This window comes from Lytechinus variegatus, chromosome 5, assembly GCF_018143015.1.
Source record: "Lytechinus variegatus isolate NC3 chromosome 5, Lvar_3.0, whole genome shotgun sequence".
NCBI classification, from domain to species: domain Eukaryota; kingdom Metazoa; phylum Echinodermata; class Echinoidea; order Temnopleuroida; family Toxopneustidae; genus Lytechinus; species Lytechinus variegatus.
Window position 1 is genome coordinate 11,055,523 of NC_054744.1, and position 20,392 is coordinate 11,075,914.

General features: G+C 36.0%; 1 protein-coding gene across 2 annotated transcripts; it reads right to left on the reverse strand.

Annotated features, from left to right (window-relative positions):
• Positions 1–1,808: 1,808 nt before the first annotated feature.
• On the reverse strand, positions 1,809–17,397 carry LOC121415321 (molybdopterin synthase catalytic subunit-like). 2 transcript variants are annotated; one of them, XM_041608504.1, is made up of 6 exons: positions 17,192–17,397; positions 13,610–13,758; positions 12,720–12,851; positions 11,432–11,582; positions 10,680–10,803; positions 1,809–3,246 (listed from the first exon to the last, which is right to left on the reverse strand). In XM_041608504.1, exons 3-6 carry the CDS (start codon positions 12,814–12,816, stop codon positions 3,178–3,180), a joined length of 441 nt encoding a protein of 146 aa, XP_041464438.1. In that variant the 5' UTR covers positions 12,817–12,851; positions 13,610–13,758; positions 17,192–17,397; the 3' UTR covers positions 1,809–3,177. The 2 variants fall into 2 exon arrangements, with proteins under 2 accessions (XP_041464438.1, XP_041464437.1); XM_041608503.1 differs by having other exon boundaries at positions 12,720–12,838; positions 17,192–17,396.
• Positions 17,398–20,392: the final 2,995 nt, after the last annotated feature.

A 20,392-nucleotide genomic window follows, 5' to 3' on the forward strand; every position in this document is an offset into this window, starting at 1 on the left:
AAATGTGACCAAGGTATTAATGGGAAGTTCACCCTGAAGAAAAAATTGTGTTAAAAAGACCATAATAATAAAAGCAAAATAGTGAAGGTTAGAGAAAAATCCATCAAAGATTAAGGTGGTTATTAGAATTTCATTTTTTTATTATGATGTCATATATGAGCAGCTGCCCCACAAGTTATGTAATAGAAAAAGCATGAATTTCTTGGCAGTGGGGGGGGGTCATCAGGAGTTAGTGTGAAATCATTTGTCTGTTGATATCCTGAAAGTACAATAAAAACAATGCACAATTTTTTGAGAAAATTACATTTCAGAGGGGTTTTTTTTATTCCTGATACATGGAAAGCTGCTTGTATATAACATCACAAATGAAAAAAAAATTAACTGATACAACTTTTTAATCTTTCATGAATTTTCCTCAAACCTTAATTCACAATGTTTTGGGTTTTCAGCTATTATTACAATAAGCATTTGTCAGGGCTAACTTCTCCTTTAAGAGACAACATAGCTGGATTCAAAGCAACTGAATTATACAATTTTGGGGGGCGAAACTGACTGACAGTCAGTGAAGAGAGTAGCTCGTTGGGTGAGTTGACACAAGAGCAGGACTTTTTGGCGCCATGTCTCAATCTGAAAAAATGATATAGCCTACAGGGAAGGATGCTACCATAAATGATAATACACTTAGGCCTATTCTGCACAAATGAGTCACCCTTTCACAAGAAATCTGGTCTGTTTTCTACAAAAAAAAATATCCCTAAACACGATCTTCAAAAGAAAAAAACTGAAATATGGGTTGCCTTCCAAAATTCAATGTCCTGTATTGTATCTTTTTGATATGTTGAAATGGGTGCATAAATAACCTCGACTGTAGGATGAGTGGAAATTGTTCTCCATCTCTATGATTTCTCTCCAATTTTCTCGACCTCTTCTTCTGGGCCCTTATCCCTTATTCCTCTCTCCCTCCCCATCCCCCTTACTCACATATGACTCCACAAAATTAAATCATTAACTATTTATCCAAAACTTTGCTTTTTAAACTGTTCTGTTTTGACATGACATCATGTTGAACTTCTCTTTTAATGAATGGACTATACATGTAGTCCTCAATGTCTGGGAAATCTCCAAGGCAGCACTGGGTTGTGAAAGTCAAGCCCACTTATTCCCCTTTCAGTAATTCTTCCACTATTGGTCCATTCTCCATGCAAAAGCACTCCATAGTCAAATTGCATTCAGAATTTAACAGCAGACCAATTAAGATTCTATTATCATGAACCGGTCGATCCCAAAGTAATGAACTGACACTCTAACTAAATTGAGACTTTTGCATTTACTTCTATCAAGCCCATACTTGACACATGCAAGCTAGGCTATTCAGTAATTTAACATTTTCACGACTTGGGAATCGCCAAATGACAATGATTTTGTCTGAAAGTTTTGTCCCAACAAGGCTGACATGTTATACATTTACAATATATCCTGAAGTTTACATCTATATCTTAATCAGAATTTCTTCTTGGTAAAGAGCAATATGATGTCATCTCAAGTAACATATCAGGGGGCAGTTTCATAAAGCTGTTTGTAAGTTTTGAGCAACTCTAAGAACGACTGGTGAACCTTTCTTACGTGCTAAATAATCACCAACGAACATTTGATGGTGAATGTCATTCACCACAAAAGAGGATCACCAGTCCTTCTTCAAGTTGCTCTTAACTTACCAACTTAATGGAAAGCACCCCTGACCCCTTTTACTTGGGTAGTAGAATCACAATCACAACAATCCACAAAGAAGACAAAAATTCATAAATGTTCATTGAAAACTCAATTTTATAATCAAGTAGTAGATCAATAAATATACTTATTTAAGGCACAAACATATCTTCACTATAAATGTCATTGTGTGACATTATAGATTATATTTGATAATCATCTATGACTTCAAATCACTTCACAAGAATAATCTTTTGTTCACACAAAAAAGTTCAATCGAAATTCATCCATGTACTGTGTTTTCTTATAATTATCTACGTAAGCCTTTGTATATATGCAACCAAGTATAATAAATTCATTTAAGTTTGTTGTATCCTGAGAAACCTTTTGAGTGCTGGCAAACAGAAGGTCTTAGCTAAAAAGAAGGTTTTTTAGAAGAGATATTTAACAATTTCCTACCATACAAAGCTATCGCAATGGGACGAGGTGTTGTTTTGCTTTACAGGCAAAAGAAAGTTCATTGTAATAATGGCTTTAATAATAGCCTTCACAATCTTTAGATGCAGTGCTAATCAGTTTATTACCAAATCTACACAAATTAGTTATTTCATGTTTCTCAACCCTCAATTAGATATATTTTCTATTCTCCCACTGATGACTTATTTCAAAAAATAAAAAAAATATCATTTTACTAAAAAAAAATCTACTTGAAAAATCTTCTCCATATAATCACATAAAAGATTATTTAAGAATAATGTGGAATTTCTGTTGTGAATCTATCTATTGCACTTATAAATGAATAAACTGATCCTAGAAAATAATGAGTGGATACATGGCCATGACACATGTATTGTCAATCTGTTCCTGTTATTTGAGTGTGATCCCATAAGAAAATTCCACTAACAAGAAATGGTGACACCCAAACAGGTTATTTGTACCTGATAGTTGACATCCATAAAGGTGAATTAATTTGTCAAAATATCATCTCCCTGTTCCTGTAATGATTTCTACACATTACACTTTTGTATGTTCATTTCATGAATATCAATTAAGTCACTCGAACAAATCTAGACTAGAACAACACAAATGATAAGAATGTGGATAGCACCTTTCAGCCACATTCAAAAAAAAATTATCAAAACTGGTTATTGAAATTACTTTTTTAAACAGACCCACACACAAGAGAAAATGTTCTTTTTTTTCCACAATCACGAAAACTTACCAAAAAAACAGTTAGATTTTCGTGATTATGAAAAGAACATTTTCTCATGTCTACACACCAATCAGATGAACCTTTTCAGAGACCCACATACAAAATGGGAAACCTAAGAACACACACAAAAATATATCAAACACGGGAACCTGTGTGATTCACTTACATTAAAATAAACTTTAAATACAATCAATGTTTAGAAGTTTGATTGATCTGCAGTAGAAAAAGAAAAGTACATACAAAACATTTTAATCATATCATGATTTGCTGGCCCATGAACACTCTTTATTTTCCTTCCAGCATCCATCTCCTTTTTCATATATTTCCTGTAAAAATAGACGAGAGAATGGGAAAAGAGAGACAAGGGAAATGAAAAGAAAAAGAAAGTGAAATATTAGTGAAAGAGACAATACATGGGAGAGAAAAGCACATGGGGGTGTATGAAAAAAAAGAAGGGATAGATGAAGGGAGGGACAAAAAGAAACAGTAAAAGTGGGAGGGGAAAAAAGAAAGAAAATGAAATACACTGATTATATATGTCACTTTCAGCTCAGGAACTACACACTCAAATTTCATTCATTCTTAATTATATTCTACAGACTTTAAAAAAAAGTTTTCGACAATCTGAAGTCTAAATTTACCTACATGTACACAATTCAAAGTAAGACTTGGGTCAAGTTGGGTGTCTTGCAAACCTGATGCAATTTTATGAAGAGATGCATGCAGGCGTGGGATTGTAATACACCATTTCTAAGGCAATTCAGTCACCCCAAAACCAACAGTATGTCATAAGGGAAGGTATAGCAAAAATAAAATACCTTATATGTAGGAGTAATTTTTCTTCATACTGTCATAACTCGAAGGTGTAAAATTGAATAAAAGACAAAATATGTTTCTTTGACACAAATTTTTGCAGACTACTTCGAAGTTTTCACTAAGATTTCAGTGTGCCTGGGTGAACCCTGAACTTCAAATATTGTTTTCTCCTTATCTTTTTAAGCTCTCACTTAGTTTCTTCTGCATTCAATCAAGTACATATGAGAGTAATTTCTACAATTTATGTATCATATCAAAGCTTAGGATGTGCCTTTTTCAAACTCATTAAAAATCTCAAAATTCATTTTGGGCAACTTTTGTTAATTTTTGGGTGGCTGGTCACATATTTTGTATGGAGGGATGTGAGAGGCAGCTTGTGAGTCTACCTACTGGTTTTTATTCCCTACATACTGATGAGCCATTCCCCCTACTGAATTTTTCATCTTCTAAGTCTGCAGAGATGCCAACTTTTGGAAATCAGAATTAGGGAGGATTTGCAACCGCCACCAAATTATGTGCGCGTAGCGCACATCTCGAGCGCGGAGCGCTCAACCCTTGCAGCCGGGGTCCAGGGCCCGCCTTAGGGCCCTGGAAGCTCTGGGTTTCTAGATGCTCTCTGGTGCAATCTGACCCTTATTTTGGGGCATTTCACATGTTTTCAAATAAACATTGTTCCCACTTTTTTAACATAAAAAATATCAAATATGCATTTTTACATGTAAAAAAAAATGAGGGGACAAAAGAAGTATCTGTTCTGTTCAACAATAATAATAAGGAGGAATTATCACTATCGGCTATAGGCAGGTTATGTGGCAAAATCGTGATATAGGCCCCGCTCGAGAAACACTTGTAATCGATTATACTACCTCAATATCTAGGTTGCTAACTTCAGCTCACTATATATACTCGTGATATAGGCCCCGTTGCTGTGTTGAATGGCTTTGAATGCCCGTTCGCGGGGCCTGTTTCACGAGTATAGTACTATAACCGTTATATAGGCCCCGCGCTACGACACTGCAGACACTCCAACACAGTAGCGGGGCCTATATCACGAGTATATATCAAGTTATCCTTCGTATTGTTTCACTTACTTATTCATTTCCTGGTTTATTCATATATTCATTTATTCGTTCATGTTTGCACTGTTTTGGGGAAAAATGCTCTATATTAATTGACACGATAGGCCTACCCTTAAAGGGGGTAGTTTACCAAGACGCAAATTCATGATAATTTAAGCAGAAACATAGAAAAATATTCTTAAACTAAAGGTTTGAAGAAAATATTTTTTTTTATTGCGCATTTTGGTTAAGAACTTCGATATTTTCTAATCAGATATTTCCATTCTCATACTTTAATTAGTGTTTGTTATATGAAATTGTATTCCACCCATGGATGTCTTGCTAAGATCAATTGTGAATATCACTTTTACTCGCCCAGTAACCTGCACAATCAAGGTACTAATGGATTATTTGTTTTTCTGTTCCAACCATGAAGAAGCGAAAACGGAAATCAGCCACTAAGTTTGGTTTTTGAAAACACAAAAACGAAATCACAACGAGAAAAACGTGTTGTGATTTGGCTTTTGTATATAAAAAAAACAACAGAATTAGAAATACTTTTGTGCTTTATCTGATTTCGCATTCTAAATTTGTGCATTTATATAAGTATAAAAAAACAATATCAGAACATGCCACGATTCGTAACCTCACCGTATATGTATGATGCAACTGCATGACAAACAGTGCCTATAGAATTGTTGGATGTTGCCTAGAAACAGGATACTATGTTAGTGGTAATGAAACTATACATGTAAATCAATGTCAAATAATGATATTTACAGATGAATCCAACATGACCAAGCATTATCATTTTGGATGTATATCGTAAATACGAATCAAATAAAGTTATTTACTTAACCTCCAGAAACTATTAAACGTACGAAGCTGACAAGGTAACAAATGTCACTTAAACACAACAGTCATATCATTTCGTCTTCAAGAAATAAAATTATACAAACGAAGAAGTTTATGAAGCAGTAAATTTAAAATATAGAGAAATGAAAAAAAAATATCCACGCAAAATTTTCGATAAAAAATAAGCAGGGCACTTGGAACGATTAGGGGGTGCTGTGGGATTTTTTTAATGGCAAAAAAGAAGAAAAAAATATTATACTCCAAGATAAGGGGACTTTGGTAAAAAAAAATATTGCTCCCAAATAAAAATAACTATAATAGATTATAGACCTATAATTTTATGCTTCCATCTATTCAAAGAACATAACGGTTCGAGGAAAACGTCAATACGAAAATCATTCAAAATGGATTATTTTATTTTGTAATCGATCAAATTCTACAAGGAAAGTTAAGTGTTGAACAAGATGCCCCCCCCTCTCTCTCTCACTCCTACTTGTCAGCAGTGCTTAAAAAATTGTGTCGATATAATATATATCAACAAAGTTCATCTCGAACTTCGGTCGCATTCGCATCCTTTTTTCCAGTGTGAAAAAAATCAGCTCGCGCCCCTCTTTTATATCCTGTTTAATGCGTCACTGTAAAGTCCTTTTCCCATTTTAAGTTTAGTAATTAAATATGAAATAAATGTTTGTTGTTTAGGGTTTAAGAAAGCTTAATGTGCTCCATTCATAGCTTTTGATTATAATCATACACAAAATGTTCGCAGTTAGCGTTGTCGTTTAGTTCGGCCGTATAGTCATGGTGGGCCTACATGCACCTTGTTGGTAAAAATTAAAGTAAATATTCCATATAACAACCCCCCCCCCAAAAAAAAAATGAACCTCTTCTTCTTTGAGTGGCTGACCATGGATTTCATGAATGGCAATGTGTCCAACCAGCCTGTATCTCCGCCCCTTTGAAAATACTGGACCCGTACCTGTGAACGACGCATTCAACCATGCAGACAGTACGTCCTATGCACCACCGAATGTCTTCTCAAATTTGCGCCCCCCCCCCGCTACGAAATCTCGGATCTGCATGGGGGACACATTAAACTCCTGAAATGAAATATCACAGAAAAGGAAATAGTAGAATGATTCGTGCATAAAAATAAATCATAAGAACACATTGAGACACACACCGAAAATATTAAATCTTTTAATAAAAACGGGAAATCGGGGGGGGGGGGGGGGCGTGAGGGTATATGAATTAGTAAATAAATGAATACCATATATGCGAAGAAAAAATGCAATATATTTTGATAGTGAATTAATGAAATGACGATCGATCATTTTTTCTATTTGTTGATGCGGAATGCCGTTATTTCCAGCAAACAATCAAAATCCATCATTATTAAGACCATACAATAAAATACAGTTACAAACAATCTTCAAGTGGCTTAATCAGTATTAAAGGGATGGTCCGGGCTGAAAATATTTATATCTTAATACATAGAGTAGAATTCACTGAGCAAAATACCGAAAATTTCATCGGATAACAAATCATAGTTATTGAATTTTAAATTTTAGCAATATTTTATGAAAACAGTCGTCATGAATATTCACTAGGTGGGTTGATGATGTCACATCCCCACTTCAAGTTCTGCTTTCTTATGTTATTACATAAAATTATATTTTTTAAATTATTTCATTTTTGTGTGAAAAATATGTCTCCCTTATAATGAAATAAGTAGTAGCAGTGAATATCTAATGCACTAAATCAATTGTCATTCCAATTTTCTAGTTCTTGGTGGAAAAAAAAATTGAATGAACCTAATTTCATATAATAAAATACAAAAGAACAAGTGGGGATGTGACATCATCAGCCCACCTAATGAATATTCATGACGACTGTTTTCACAAAATATTGCTAAACTTATTTGTTATCTGATTTTTATGAAATTTGGAGAAATTTTTGGCATTATGCTCAGTGAATGCTGCTCTATTTATTAAGCTATAGATACTTGCAACCCGGACCATCCCTTTAAGGTTTAAAGAGAATGCAGGATATAGGATAGGTTAGCTGAAGAAATACTGGCATATCAACGAACGGTATTGTAAGTTTAAAAAAAAAGATTAATAAATTGATATTTAGGTAAAAGAGAAAACGTACTTTGAAAGTAGGGCCTACTCTCAAAAGTAGGGCCTATATACGTAAAATAGATTATATTTAATGATAGGCCTATCCCCAATTATTGTTGGTGCCGGAGGGGGGATAAGTCTCAGATTAAGTTGATTATATAGTGCAGATACAGCTGTATCCTGAAGCAATAATGAAATTGACCCAAAGAAAATTAATAAATCTTTCCCTAATGAATATGCCTCATTCGTTTTCTTTTCTGAACTTAAAGGGATGAAAAGTTGGGAAGCCGGGGGGGGATTTATGAAACGAATGAAAAAATTGTAACAAATTGATAATACACATGAAGCCAGATGAATGCTTCAACATTGAATAAGAGAAGAAAGCCTATTTGAAAAAAAATATATATGTTGACTATTTACATCCAGGTGATTATAAATAGATATATGATACATGAATAATATGGATTCCATCGCAGCATTACGTCAAGTGAAAGATTGGGGGGATGGATTATACTAAAAAAATGAATAATTTTATGGACACCTCCCTCCCCACAAAAAATAATTACAATGAAACTGCTGGGGGGGGGCTCCAATTTATTTTCCAAAAACAAGGGAAATAGTAATGAACTTCCACACATAAAAATGATTAAAAACGAAAGATACCTCTGACTCTCTACATCATAAAAGAACAAATAAATCAAATGAAATATGAATACAATAAATAATTATTTAAAATGGATTAATGAATAAATTAAATGAACTTCCACACATAAAAAGAATTAAAAACGAATGTGATACCTCTGACTCTCTAAATCACAAAAGAAAAGAAAAATAAAACTGGAAATAAATAAATCAAATGATTTATCTTGATTAATCTATAATACATTAATTAATCAATTGAAATAGATTGATGAATAAATAAATGAAATTTCACACATAAAAATATATAAAGACAAATGACACCTCTGACTCTATATCTCAAAAGAAAAAAAAAACTGAAAACAAATAAATTAAATTATTAATGAATAAATATACATGTATAACATTTATCAATCAATAGGCCTATAAATACATTAATTAATCAAGTAAAATAGATTGAAATAAATAAACGGATTTATAAAATGATTTAAAACGAATATTTCTGACTCGATCTCTATTACAAGAGAAAAAAGTAACACTGAAAACAAATGAATTAGATGATTAATTAATACATTGATTAATAAATAAAATCGATTGATAAATAAATGAACAAGTTAATAACTATATCAATACATGAATAAATCGACAAATAAATTTCTGAAGAAGTAAATTAACGTTAATTGTCTCTCCTTGTTTATTTGGAAAATAAATTGGAGACCCTCATCCCCCTGCCCCCTCCTACAGCACCGCCCATGATATTCTTTCCTTGTTTCTTTGGAAAATAAGTTGGAGGTCCCCCCCCCCTGACACCCTACAGTGCCGCCCATAATAATTCTCACCGGCCGCGGGGAAACAAGCCCCACGACCACGTTATTTTCCATTATATTACAGTGTAAGGGGCCTCGATAACGAGTATACTAATATAGCCGTCATCCGAGCCCCACACACGTGCGAATGCTGGGACAAGTGCATTGGACGGGGCCTGTTTCGCGACTATCTTAGGATGCAAGCTTAATATATACTCGTGATATAGGCCCCGCTACTGTGTTGGAGTGTCTGCAGTGTCGTAGTGCGGGGCCTATATAACGGTTATAGTACTATACTCGTGAAACAGGCCCCGCGAACGGGCATTCTAAGCCATTCAACACAGCAGCGGGGCCTATATCACGAGTATATATAGTGAGCTGAAGTTAGCAACCTAGATATTGAGGTATGATCGATTACAATTTTTTTCTCGAGCGGGGCCTATATCACGAGTATGCCGGTTATTTTCCACTATAAATCCAGTAAAGAAAAGCTCAGCGCTGGTCCCTTGCTTGGTGAAATAAAGACAACAGGAACAGGGTACTAGTACATGGAGCTCGAAGATCTTGTCTTCGCAATGTCCGTAGGCCTATGCCGTTTGCTCCCGAACGTTAAGTGCTTCCGAATTATCATCACCATGATCACGACCTCCGTGCTAAACTGAAATGTCCACGCTGCAAATTGCGCAAAATGCATGGTAAATTCCTCTTTCCGACTTCCGAACACACAGGTACTGGAGACTGTATTCAGTCTTATGCTTCTGAGACCATTTCTTGGTCTTCTTTTGTCGATTTTCCGCCATTTTGTGTCAATATCAACCCATCAATACGCCAAAATCACACACCGATATTCCACCGCACGACTCGACAAATCCAGAGGCCGCGAGCGCACACACCTCGCGAAGCTAGCCGGGCCTACCGGCCTGGTGCACAGTGGATTTCCGTTGGGCATATCATATGCACCAGCTTTTCGCTGCTCCTTATTTGTCTACCTTTCACACAGAATTTAGTAGCAGCGAACGTAATGGAGTTACTACATGCTAAAGTTAGCAGACGATACATGTCCTTCCAATCCAATTTGATCAATGCCAAAAAATCGTAATTTCAGGATAAGGATGGTAATCGTAAGGGCGGGAGTTGGGGTGAATTTTCGGGAGCCTCCCGATGAAATCGGGAGGGTTGGCATCTCTGAGTCTACAGACTGTGAACCACAAAGTGCAGGATTTTGATATAACCATGGATTGCAAATCCTTTGACAGACATGCATTTTCATTAGCCTTCCTCCACCCAGGTAAACTGCTACCTGGTAGAAGCAAAAGTCAATGCAGCCTGCTCAGAATGTCGGTCACCCCGGTGCCTGGCTATAATAACCCCAAGTAAATGGAAAATTTTCTAATTTATTTTTTTGTCAAGATGTAGAGAATGTGAAAGTAAACGAACAATGATATTTTACGAATATGTTCAATACCTTTTTCCATATAGGAACAGTAGCTTTGAGTTGATCTATGCAGTACTGTACTGCCTCCAGGGATTCCTTTCTGTGTGGTGATGATATCACAATCATTACACTGCATTCTGTTACAGGAACATGACTGGAATCAATACAGAAAATAGCAGAAAATAAATATGAAACACTGCTAGTATGCTACGATGTATTTCAAGAAGCTTCCCTTGTATACATGATCCAAGTTTGAAGTTAACCCCAATATAGTTACTTCGATTTCATGAGAATGACAGGACAGACAGGTGGACATCCCCAAAACATAATGCCTCCCATATTCAACTGTAGTGATTGAAGGGCTGCCAGCATTGAAATAATGCAACTTACAAAGTGCTTGTCATGTCTCCACTCTGTGCAGCCCCAAAGGTGCTAATTGTAAATTTCCCTTCAGCATTATGTGTGTAATGAATACAATGTGAAATAATAAATTTACATAGTCCACAGTTACCTTTTGATTTTGATTTTTCAACAATCAAACGCTCAAATAGAGATATTTAAATCGGAGATTTCCCTTTCTTATAACCAACATTCAACAAAACACTCCCTACCCCTTTAAATAAAGTATATGGCACTTCTCTGCATATAGTGACAAAGGGGTTGCACATGTCATGAACTAAAAGCCATAGCAAATGCTTCATCAAAGCAATTGCTTGAAATAACATTTTAATATTACTAACACAAATTTAAAAAATGCTTTTAGTTTATTGTTAATATCTTACCCTAATCTGTGATGAATAAGAATGTTGTGCAGGTCCCATTTCTGTCTCATATCTAAACAGAGTTTGTTGAGTTGTTTCTCTGCCATCGATTCATAAGCTTCATACTCCAGACGAACTACGTTCTTCCCTTCAAAGTTGTTGCGTGTTGTACCTGTTCATGAAATCAAGAGTTGTTGTCTACTTTTAGATTAATTTCTTTTAAGCAACATTTTTTGTAAACCTAAAAGTTTTAAAACATTCTGACTGTCCAAGACTCAAAAAATAAAAACTTACATTATGCATCAACTCTACTGCCATGCATTTGAAAGACTGAACATACAAAATGCTAACCTAAAGATGGTCAATAACACAGATAGGTAAACGGTCATGAAAATAATTTCCTTGATATCTAGTTCCCACTGTCACCTAGTTCTCATGGTCACAATTCAAGAAAAGATTGAAACCAAAATCTAGATCATGGAGTAATTGTAGTATTCGTGTCAGATCTTATCAAATCTTGAGGTCAGCCGTAGCAACCGTTTTGACTGAAAATTTTTTTTGGACACTTGGGGTCCGTTGCAGAAAGAGTTGCGTTTAAACGCAAGTCAAAAGATCAATCGCACGTCCCAAATGCGTGCTGTTGATTGGTTGAAAACCAAGCTGCGCATGATTTTTTAGAGCAGCGATTGATTGCAACTCTTTCTGCAACGGGACCCTGGACTCCTAAAAAACCTTTCGCGATCAGCTGCGAAATGCCAATCGTAACAGGTCACATTGACAGTGGGAACAGGGTATGTATTAAAGAAGATTACAAAATCCATGACTTTACTTTTCGAGATTAAAAAAAAGAATCTTCTCTAACTTTTCAGAAATGCACTGACCCAATACCTGACTATAAAGCATATTTTCAATGTACTTGCTGTGGTAATATATATTTGATAAAGATTTTCCAGTGTTACAAATATATACCCTAAGAATATACACAGTGAACAAAAGTGAATTTCTACTGTTTGTGAATTATTTAAGGTGGGTGACAGATGAGCCATTGGCTTAGGTTATAAAGAGGGCTCAAAATGGATTATATATTACAATTTTACATAAGAAATAATATCTAATAATTTGCATCAAACATAATGGTAATAATAGTTTTTGAGGGGAAACAACCCAAATATCAAACTATAACTAGTGCTCTGATTATCTCAATCTTCTTATTATTATTCTTTTGCTAGCCTTACACAAATGATCAAAAGGTTTTAAAAGTGCAGGGTGATTAAAGGTAAATAGAAAGCTAACAAATGACAAAAGTTACCCAAAAACATTGACACCGCACCACAGGAAGGGTCTGTGACCGTCTGAACAGCTTTTTCTACATTAAGAACATCTGTCGTCAATCTTACATCATCCATAGTCAATTTCTCCTTCTTGCTTCTGAAAAAGATATCTAAATATTTTTAGATATTTTTTAATCTTTCTCCTAAGAAACAAAATCATATTCTAGAATGGTCTTTAATTAAGCTTTGCAAATTTCCTCATATTTTACCATCATTTTTAAACCCAGTGTAGTATTTCATGAAGGGTCTTCAATTAATAGCCTATGATTTTCATTGGAAAATTCCTATTCAGTCAAGTTACTTCAGAAATTACAACGTAGGTGCTTAATTAATGTTCTGTAACCACACCTATATGCAATTCAGACATAGTAAAGCATACTATTGTTAAAGATCATTGGAAACTGCCATGTAGAATTGCATTGTAAAGGGGTACATTTTAAACCACTTTACACAAGCCTTCAAAACAAACATATATAGACTGTGGCATGTGCAGCACTGCAGCAAAAAGGAAGTCAGTTCTGAAATAAGTCCCTATCTATTGAACAAACAAGAATGAGTTTATACCTTGGTCACATTTGCTCTACGGCGGCCGAATGGCGAGGTGAAAACAGCCGTTATAACATTTTTTGTACCAGCTGCATATAGGTGGTTTGAATTAAAATTAATAAAACGGCTGTATTTGACTAGCCGTACGGCCGCCGTAGAGCAAATGTCACCATGGTATTAGTTACAGCAATGCATCAATGAATAATAGGTGTGAATTGTGATAACTTTCTGAACTTGCAACTGCTAAATGGTACTATCAAAACAATGAATGTAAATTTGGACAATTTATGTAATTAATGCAAAGGAATGAAGTTTAACTTACAGGGCGTTAGATAAAAATGATTACGTTAGCCTCCAGAAAGCGGTGGAATGACAGCAATCTCATCCCCAGGAGAAAGATGAAAAGAACCTTCCGCAGAGATGTATTCTTGATTGATGCACAATACTATAGAATCCTGAATAGCAGACAATCTGTACAAAAGACGAAAGGATCATATACTGTGTTATTCCACTTTCAGTACCGGTAAGTAATAACAATAATAGGCATTTATATAGCGCCATCTATCTAGAAATATTCTTAGGCGCGTTGTTATCATTATTATTGCCTGGCTTTAGCTCTGGCTTAAGTAGGGGGATGTTTACTAGTCTATCAAATAATATTGAGTTCTGGAAGAATAAACATACCACACTAATCACGAAATGAAAAGGACATAATCCCAGAGGTAAAAGTCAAATTCTGTCTCTTTTTTTGCTTACTGATATATGGAACTACATAAACAAAAATTTAATCGGAAAGAAATTGTAATATAAAAGAAAAATAACCACAAGAGCAAAGTAAATAACCTTCTTTAATCTAGAATGCTCAGTAGGGGCTACAGCAAGACTATGACAACTTAAAGTGGAAGTTCACCCTGACAAAAAGTTCATTGTAAAAATAGCAGAAAAAATAATAAAAAATATTGCCGAAGGTTTGAGAAAAATTCATCAAATGATTAAAAAGCTATTAGAATTTCTATTATTTGATTTGTGACGTCATATGCGAGCAGCATTCCTACATAGCAAATGGTAAAAAATTAATGAAATGTCATTTTCTCAGAAAATTGAAAATGGTTTTCACTGTACCTTTTGTATATCAATAGACAAATAATTTCTCACCCGATCATGAATAGAAAACAAAACTAAGTCATCAGGGACCATCAAAAATTTGAAATTCATGCATTTTACATTACATAACACATGGGGCAGCTGCTCATTTATGACGTCACAAATCCAAAACTTTGAACTCTAATAACTTTCTTACTCTTTAACAGATTTCCCCCAAACCTTCACCAATATTTTTTACTATTTTTTCTATTTTTACAACAAAGTTTTCTTCAGGGTGAACTTCCCCTTTAAAGCCAAAAACAATTTTTCAAAATAAGAATATCACGATTTATAAAATATTTGTTTCGGTTGATAAATATCATAAAGTAATTTATATGATATTTATTGATTAAAAAAAATATTTTACGAATCGCGATATTAATCGGCAAATGCAAGTATTTTTAAAATCTAAGTTGCAGCTCTTCACGCGTGTGTAGCTAGGTATCGATAACAAAAGAAATAAAAAAGGCGACGTAAACAGAAGGGGTAAGTGAACGCTCTTGCTCTCAACTTTTTTCACTTTTACTACTATTTATTTAATGAAAAGTAATAAAAATGTTTAAAAATGGGGGTAAGCATAAAACTTGCCCAGGATCAATAAAGGCGCACGGCCAATATTGGAGACTGTCTCCAATGTGGGAGATTATCTCCAATATCAGAGACTTTTGTAAAGAATTTGGGTACCCAATTTCAGAGACAGTCTCCAGTTTTGGATACCAATTTCCTTTGTTTACATTTGCGACAAAAGGATTACCTTGGCGGTAAATAAAAATGTGATAAGCAGATTCCGCATGAAAAATTACCCCTTTTCACTGTCTACTTTAAAAATTCACCGTCTACTTTTGTTTTGATAAGGATTTTTGTTGTCAATCACACACAAAACAAATGGGCTTCTGACCTCAGTGAGACAACATTTTGATTGAAAAAAATCATGCTTTTGTTGGTGTTGTTTCTTTTGTCCTTTTGCAAAGCAAATCTCCAATATGGGAGACAATCTCCCATATTGGAGAGAGTCTCCCATATTGGCCCACTCACACAACATGCGAGGTTAGTACTAATACTAACCTCGCACAACGCATGTGGTTTCATAGTGGACTTTGACGTTTTCATTCATCACACGAATGTGAGGGAATTAGAAACGCCAAACGTTTCAGTATTTCTCCACTAATGATTTCTTTTTAATAAATTTAGTTTAAAAAAACAAAATGAAGTGGAAATTATTTATAAAACTGTTTTTATCGCTTACCTCCAAGTCTCAACCAGGATACTCCGTTCGATCCGTCCTTAATACTGCGGTGGAAAGTACGCAAACAACAATCGAAAAGCAATTTTTCGTATCGAACATTCTCAATTCAAGTCGTCAGCGCGTAATAGGAAATTGTACCAAAAATCAACAGGTTGCATCTCATGTATATACTTATTGGTAAAGTACGCCATCTTTTGACAAGATGATGATGAAAGTGGATTGAACGAGCAAGAAAATAATGCTGATCGCCTAGAATGCAGCTAGCTTGCAACACCGTAAACAAAGGTACGGTAGGCACTTAAGAACCAAGTTTGAAAGGACACTCGTAAAATTATGTCACTCTCGCGATGAATATTCATTAGATCCGGTTGTCTCTCTGCATGCATGCACTCGGTGTGTATTGAACACGCACGACCACGATCTAATGAATATTCATCGGCCAGAGTGACATAATTTTACGAGTATCCTTTCAAACTTGGTTCTTAAGTGCCTACCGGCTTGGTGAATAATATCGCGCGCCCTCTTTAGGCAAAAGTTGATATCAACGCTGACCAGGAGGCATCTACGTGAAGATCACGAAAAATGCTCTTATTTTATTAAAACAAACAACAAAAAGAATTCAACAAACGGTCCATATGGTTCGGTAAGTATTATAGAAAAATCATATTTCATAGCTATGATGTAAAGTCATAGTTATTTTAGTAAAAATGGTGTGAAAGATTCGCGTGCACCAGGTGCATATGAATCCTTCACACACGAGACGATTTGAAACCATGAGTGATATTGGCCGTGCGCCTCTACTGATGATACATAACCAGTAGAGGCGCTGGTCAGAAAATTGGGATCGTCCCAGTTTACAGGGACTGTCTCAGTTTATAAGGATTTCTTCACACAAGAAATCTAGGAAAGTTCATTCACCTGTCAAGTGCCGACACCAATCAAGTGTGCTAGTCAATGTAAACATATCAGGTTTCATAACAAGATTATTGGAAGACGGTAAGTCATGAAAAATAGACGGTGAACTGGGGGGAATTGAGGTCACTGAATCTATTTTTAGCACTCTCAATTTCCGTAATTGCTGTCTTTGTCCCGTAGGGGGAAGTGAAAAAAAAACGTCCCCATAAACAAGGACAGTCTCAATTTATCAAGACATGATTTGTCTTGGTTTATGAGGATATCCTTGTTTTCTGGGACAATCCCAATTTTTGGACCAGCGCCTCTACTGATAACTCTGGGCGAAAAACAAAAAATATAATTGGTGATTTAGGGTGAGGTTCAAGTCAACACGGCTTATCCTGGCCTCTACGGAGAAGCATATAAAGCAAATCCAGGCGTTAGGGGAGTAACCTACGTAGCCTAGGTAGATGAATTTACTTCCCAGACGCCTCCAGGCTAATCAAGACCCAAGTCTAACCCAGGGTTGGCAGGGAGCTCCCGCCCGGGCAGCGGGCCGCGCGGGCGGGAGCTCCCTGGGTTAGTCATGTTAGTTAGACCAAGTCATGATGCATGAATTACCTTGGATATTTCTCACTTAATACGTTCAGAAGGCTTCCGGTATTGATCTTTGATTGGACTCTGATATTGGCTTCCTTTGTGCCGGTAAGGTCTCGACTTTTAGCAAAAAACAAAACAGTGACCTCCACTTTTTCTCCGGCGATGTTATCGCTGACTGCATCCTCTGCCATGTTTGTGAACGAAAATGGGACTTTCCCTGTGCTGCGCACGCGCATGCGCTTTCAGTGTGCTTTTAAAAAAGCACTGTTCAAGAGCCCAAGGTCCAAGAGTATGGGTGACATGAAAAATTTTGCCCCGGGCTCAGGAGCGTAACAGGGGTAACAGGCGGGGGCAGAACGGGCAAGCTGCCCCCCCCCCCCCGACGGATTTCATCGGGGAATTACACAAAAAAACACAAGAAAACGGGAATAAGAGAAAAGGGATCGGGGCAAGCTAGGAAAGAAAACTGAAAAAGAGAGAGGGAATAGGGAAGGGAATTAAGGGAAGGGAAAAATTGAACCGACAAAAAGGGAAAGAAAGGACATTAAAAAAGGGGGAAAGAAGGAAATCGTAAACAGGAAAGAAAGATTAAGAAGAACACGTGAGAAAAAACAATTCGTCCCGAAATACTAATAGCATGATTTGTAAGAAAGTGAAATAAATGACTATGCTATGGCGGGATTAAAGGAAAAGAAAAAGAGGCAAAAAGAAGCGGGAAATGAAGATAGAATGAGCCAAAAGCTATATTTGAAAATGGAGAAAAGAGGACAAAAAAAGAGGAGAACTTAATGGGCTGCCGAGGATTAAAAATTTAAAAACGGGGAGAAAATGACGTATAAGATTGCAACGACAGAAAATAAATGAAAAGAAGTGAAATAATTATGTTATTTATATGTTACTTGCTGAATATATAATGTAAAATATATCATAATAAGAAGTTTATTTCAAATGATTTCCAAATCCCCACCTCTGCTATGTTGTAGCCGTCAAAATATTTGGTTTATTTTTACGCAACTGCGTTGAAGTAAGTTATGTAAAAGAAAACACCCGGGATTTGATCTGTAAGGTTTAAAATGGCTCCACACCCAGGAGCGGATCCAGCTTTCGCCAATAGGTGGGGGGCCGAAAAATATTTTCATCAACATTTTTCTCGATCCTGATTTTTGTTGGTTTTCGGGGGGGTAGTCCTAACTAAATACTGAAGTTTTTAAGTATATTAGTTTTCATTGTTATAAAGAAGATAAGGTAACTCATGTGGTCTTAATATATAATGCGAGCGCGAAGCGTGAGCTCTAATTCTTTGACTATTTTATGTCCGTAGACCTGAAGATTCTTAGGAGATTATATTATAGTAACGTGAGAAGGGACTCAATTAGGACTGTTTTTAGTGATTAATGAAGAGGATACAAGTATTACCAATTAAATAATGAGAGTGCGGAGCGCGAGCTCAATATTATGACCTGATGCGAGCGCAAAGCACGAGCTTAATTTTTTTTTATACTGACATGATAAAAGAGCATTTTGACAAATTTTATAAAGAATTTCCAAAGTGGATAGGTAACTCACAAATCAAACAATTCGAGCGCGCAGCGCGAGCTGAAAAGTTTGATATAGAAACAATTTGCGTAAATCAAACAAAATAATGCAAGCAGCTGATGTGCGAGCTAAAGTATTGTGTGCAAATTGATTTCAGAACTGGATATATAAGTGCCATTTAATCCTCTTGAATGGGATTCATTACACAGGCAATGCGAGCGCTAAGCGCGAGCTAAAATTTGTATATAAAGTCTATTTTCCAATTCTTCCCCTCACTTTTTTTTGGTTTCCTTTTAGGTTCGGGCCGGCCGTTACGAGGCTGTAAATTACACTTCATGGGTATGATACCTCTTTCTTACTTTTCTTTCTGTTTTTTCATAGTTCTATCAAGTTAAAGAGTATATTTTTTTCTGCAAGTTGTCAAAAAATAGGGGGGCCGGCTCGGCCCTCTCCTGGATCCGAGCCTGGCACCCCCCCCCCGGACCCCACCTGTATAGCACTGGCGTACAGATTGAAGGTTTTGGGCCATGGCCCCCAAAAGTTCTACAACCAAGAGCAAAAACGAAAAGGAAGAAAGAAAGAAAGAAAAGGAAAGGAAAAGTGTACAGACATGGTGTTATTTTCTGAATATCATGTCTTAATATAGGCCCTATCTCAAAGATAGTTTCTCATGAAAAGATGATTTTTATATGATGCCGCATAAAGCTATAAATTGCCCTAATGTTCCCGCCCAAAATGAAAAAAAAATCCTGTTCATAATTATATGACCGGGAAATTTTTGGCTCCGCCCCCCCCCCCACCCTCACCCCTGACCACCAACCCTTGTTACACCCCTGTCTGGGCTTAATTTTATCTAAGATGTAGGGTGCATTTGCATAGGGTTTTACTTCTATGATAGGTTTGGGATTAGATTTAGGGTAGGGTATAGGCCTAATGTAAACCCAAGGTTGAAGTTGGTCATTCGAATCGATTAATATGTAGAATTCAGAGCAGAACAAAATTTTGTCGGCCCCTCGAAGTGGATTTTTCTTTGTTTCTTTGAAGGGGTAGTCCTAATCTATGCTTTATTCTTATAAATCAACATAAATATTATACTAATCTCAAAAGTCTTATTTAAACAGCCGTGCGAGCGTGAAGCGCGAGCTTTTTTTATTTTGTCCTAAAATTTAAACATTCTGGGCAATGTTTGCGTGTATCCAACTAAATTATTACTGCGAGCGCGATCGAAGCGTGAGCAGAATTTTTGACATTACGTGAAGAATGTAAATTCTAAGCACTTTTTGTCGTGAAAAGGAAAAGTATATGATAAACAAGTGATGCGAGCTTGAAGCGCGAGCGGACAAATTTGAGAACCCTAAAAATGTATATTCATGTTTTGTAAATCATAAAAAGGATGAATAATTGGAAATCTTCTTAATATTTCATATCAGGCTATTGAGCAAGATACATGTTTGTATCCCATCGAACAGGCAATGCGAGCGTGAAGCGCAAGTGGAAATTCAATATAGTACGTACTCTAAAAACAATATTTTCATCTTTCTCCTCTTATTGTTCCTCTTCATTTTTCCTCCTTTCTTTCCCCTTCTATTCTTTTTTCTTTCTCCCCCTTTTTTTCATTTTTTTACTCCGTCAATAGGGGGCCCCGGGCCCCTTGCCCCCCCCTGGATCCGCCTATGGGATTTGAAA

What these genes read in the sequence shown, in the direction of transcription:
- LOC121415321 (XM_041608504.1), bottom strand. Translation starts at nt 12,816, where the DNA reads ATGGATGATGTAAGATTGACGACAGATGTTCTTAATGTAGAAAAAGCT. An exon ending in TGCGGTGTCAATGTTTTTGG is followed by an intron (nt 11,583 to 12,719) that starts GTAACTTTTGTC and finishes TTTCATGAACAG; the next exon opens with GTACAACACGCAACAACTTT. An exon ending in CTGTTCCTATATGGAAAAAG is followed by an intron (nt 3,247 to 10,679) that starts GTATTGAACATA and finishes CTATTTTTACAG; the next exon opens with GAAATATATGAAAAAGGAGA.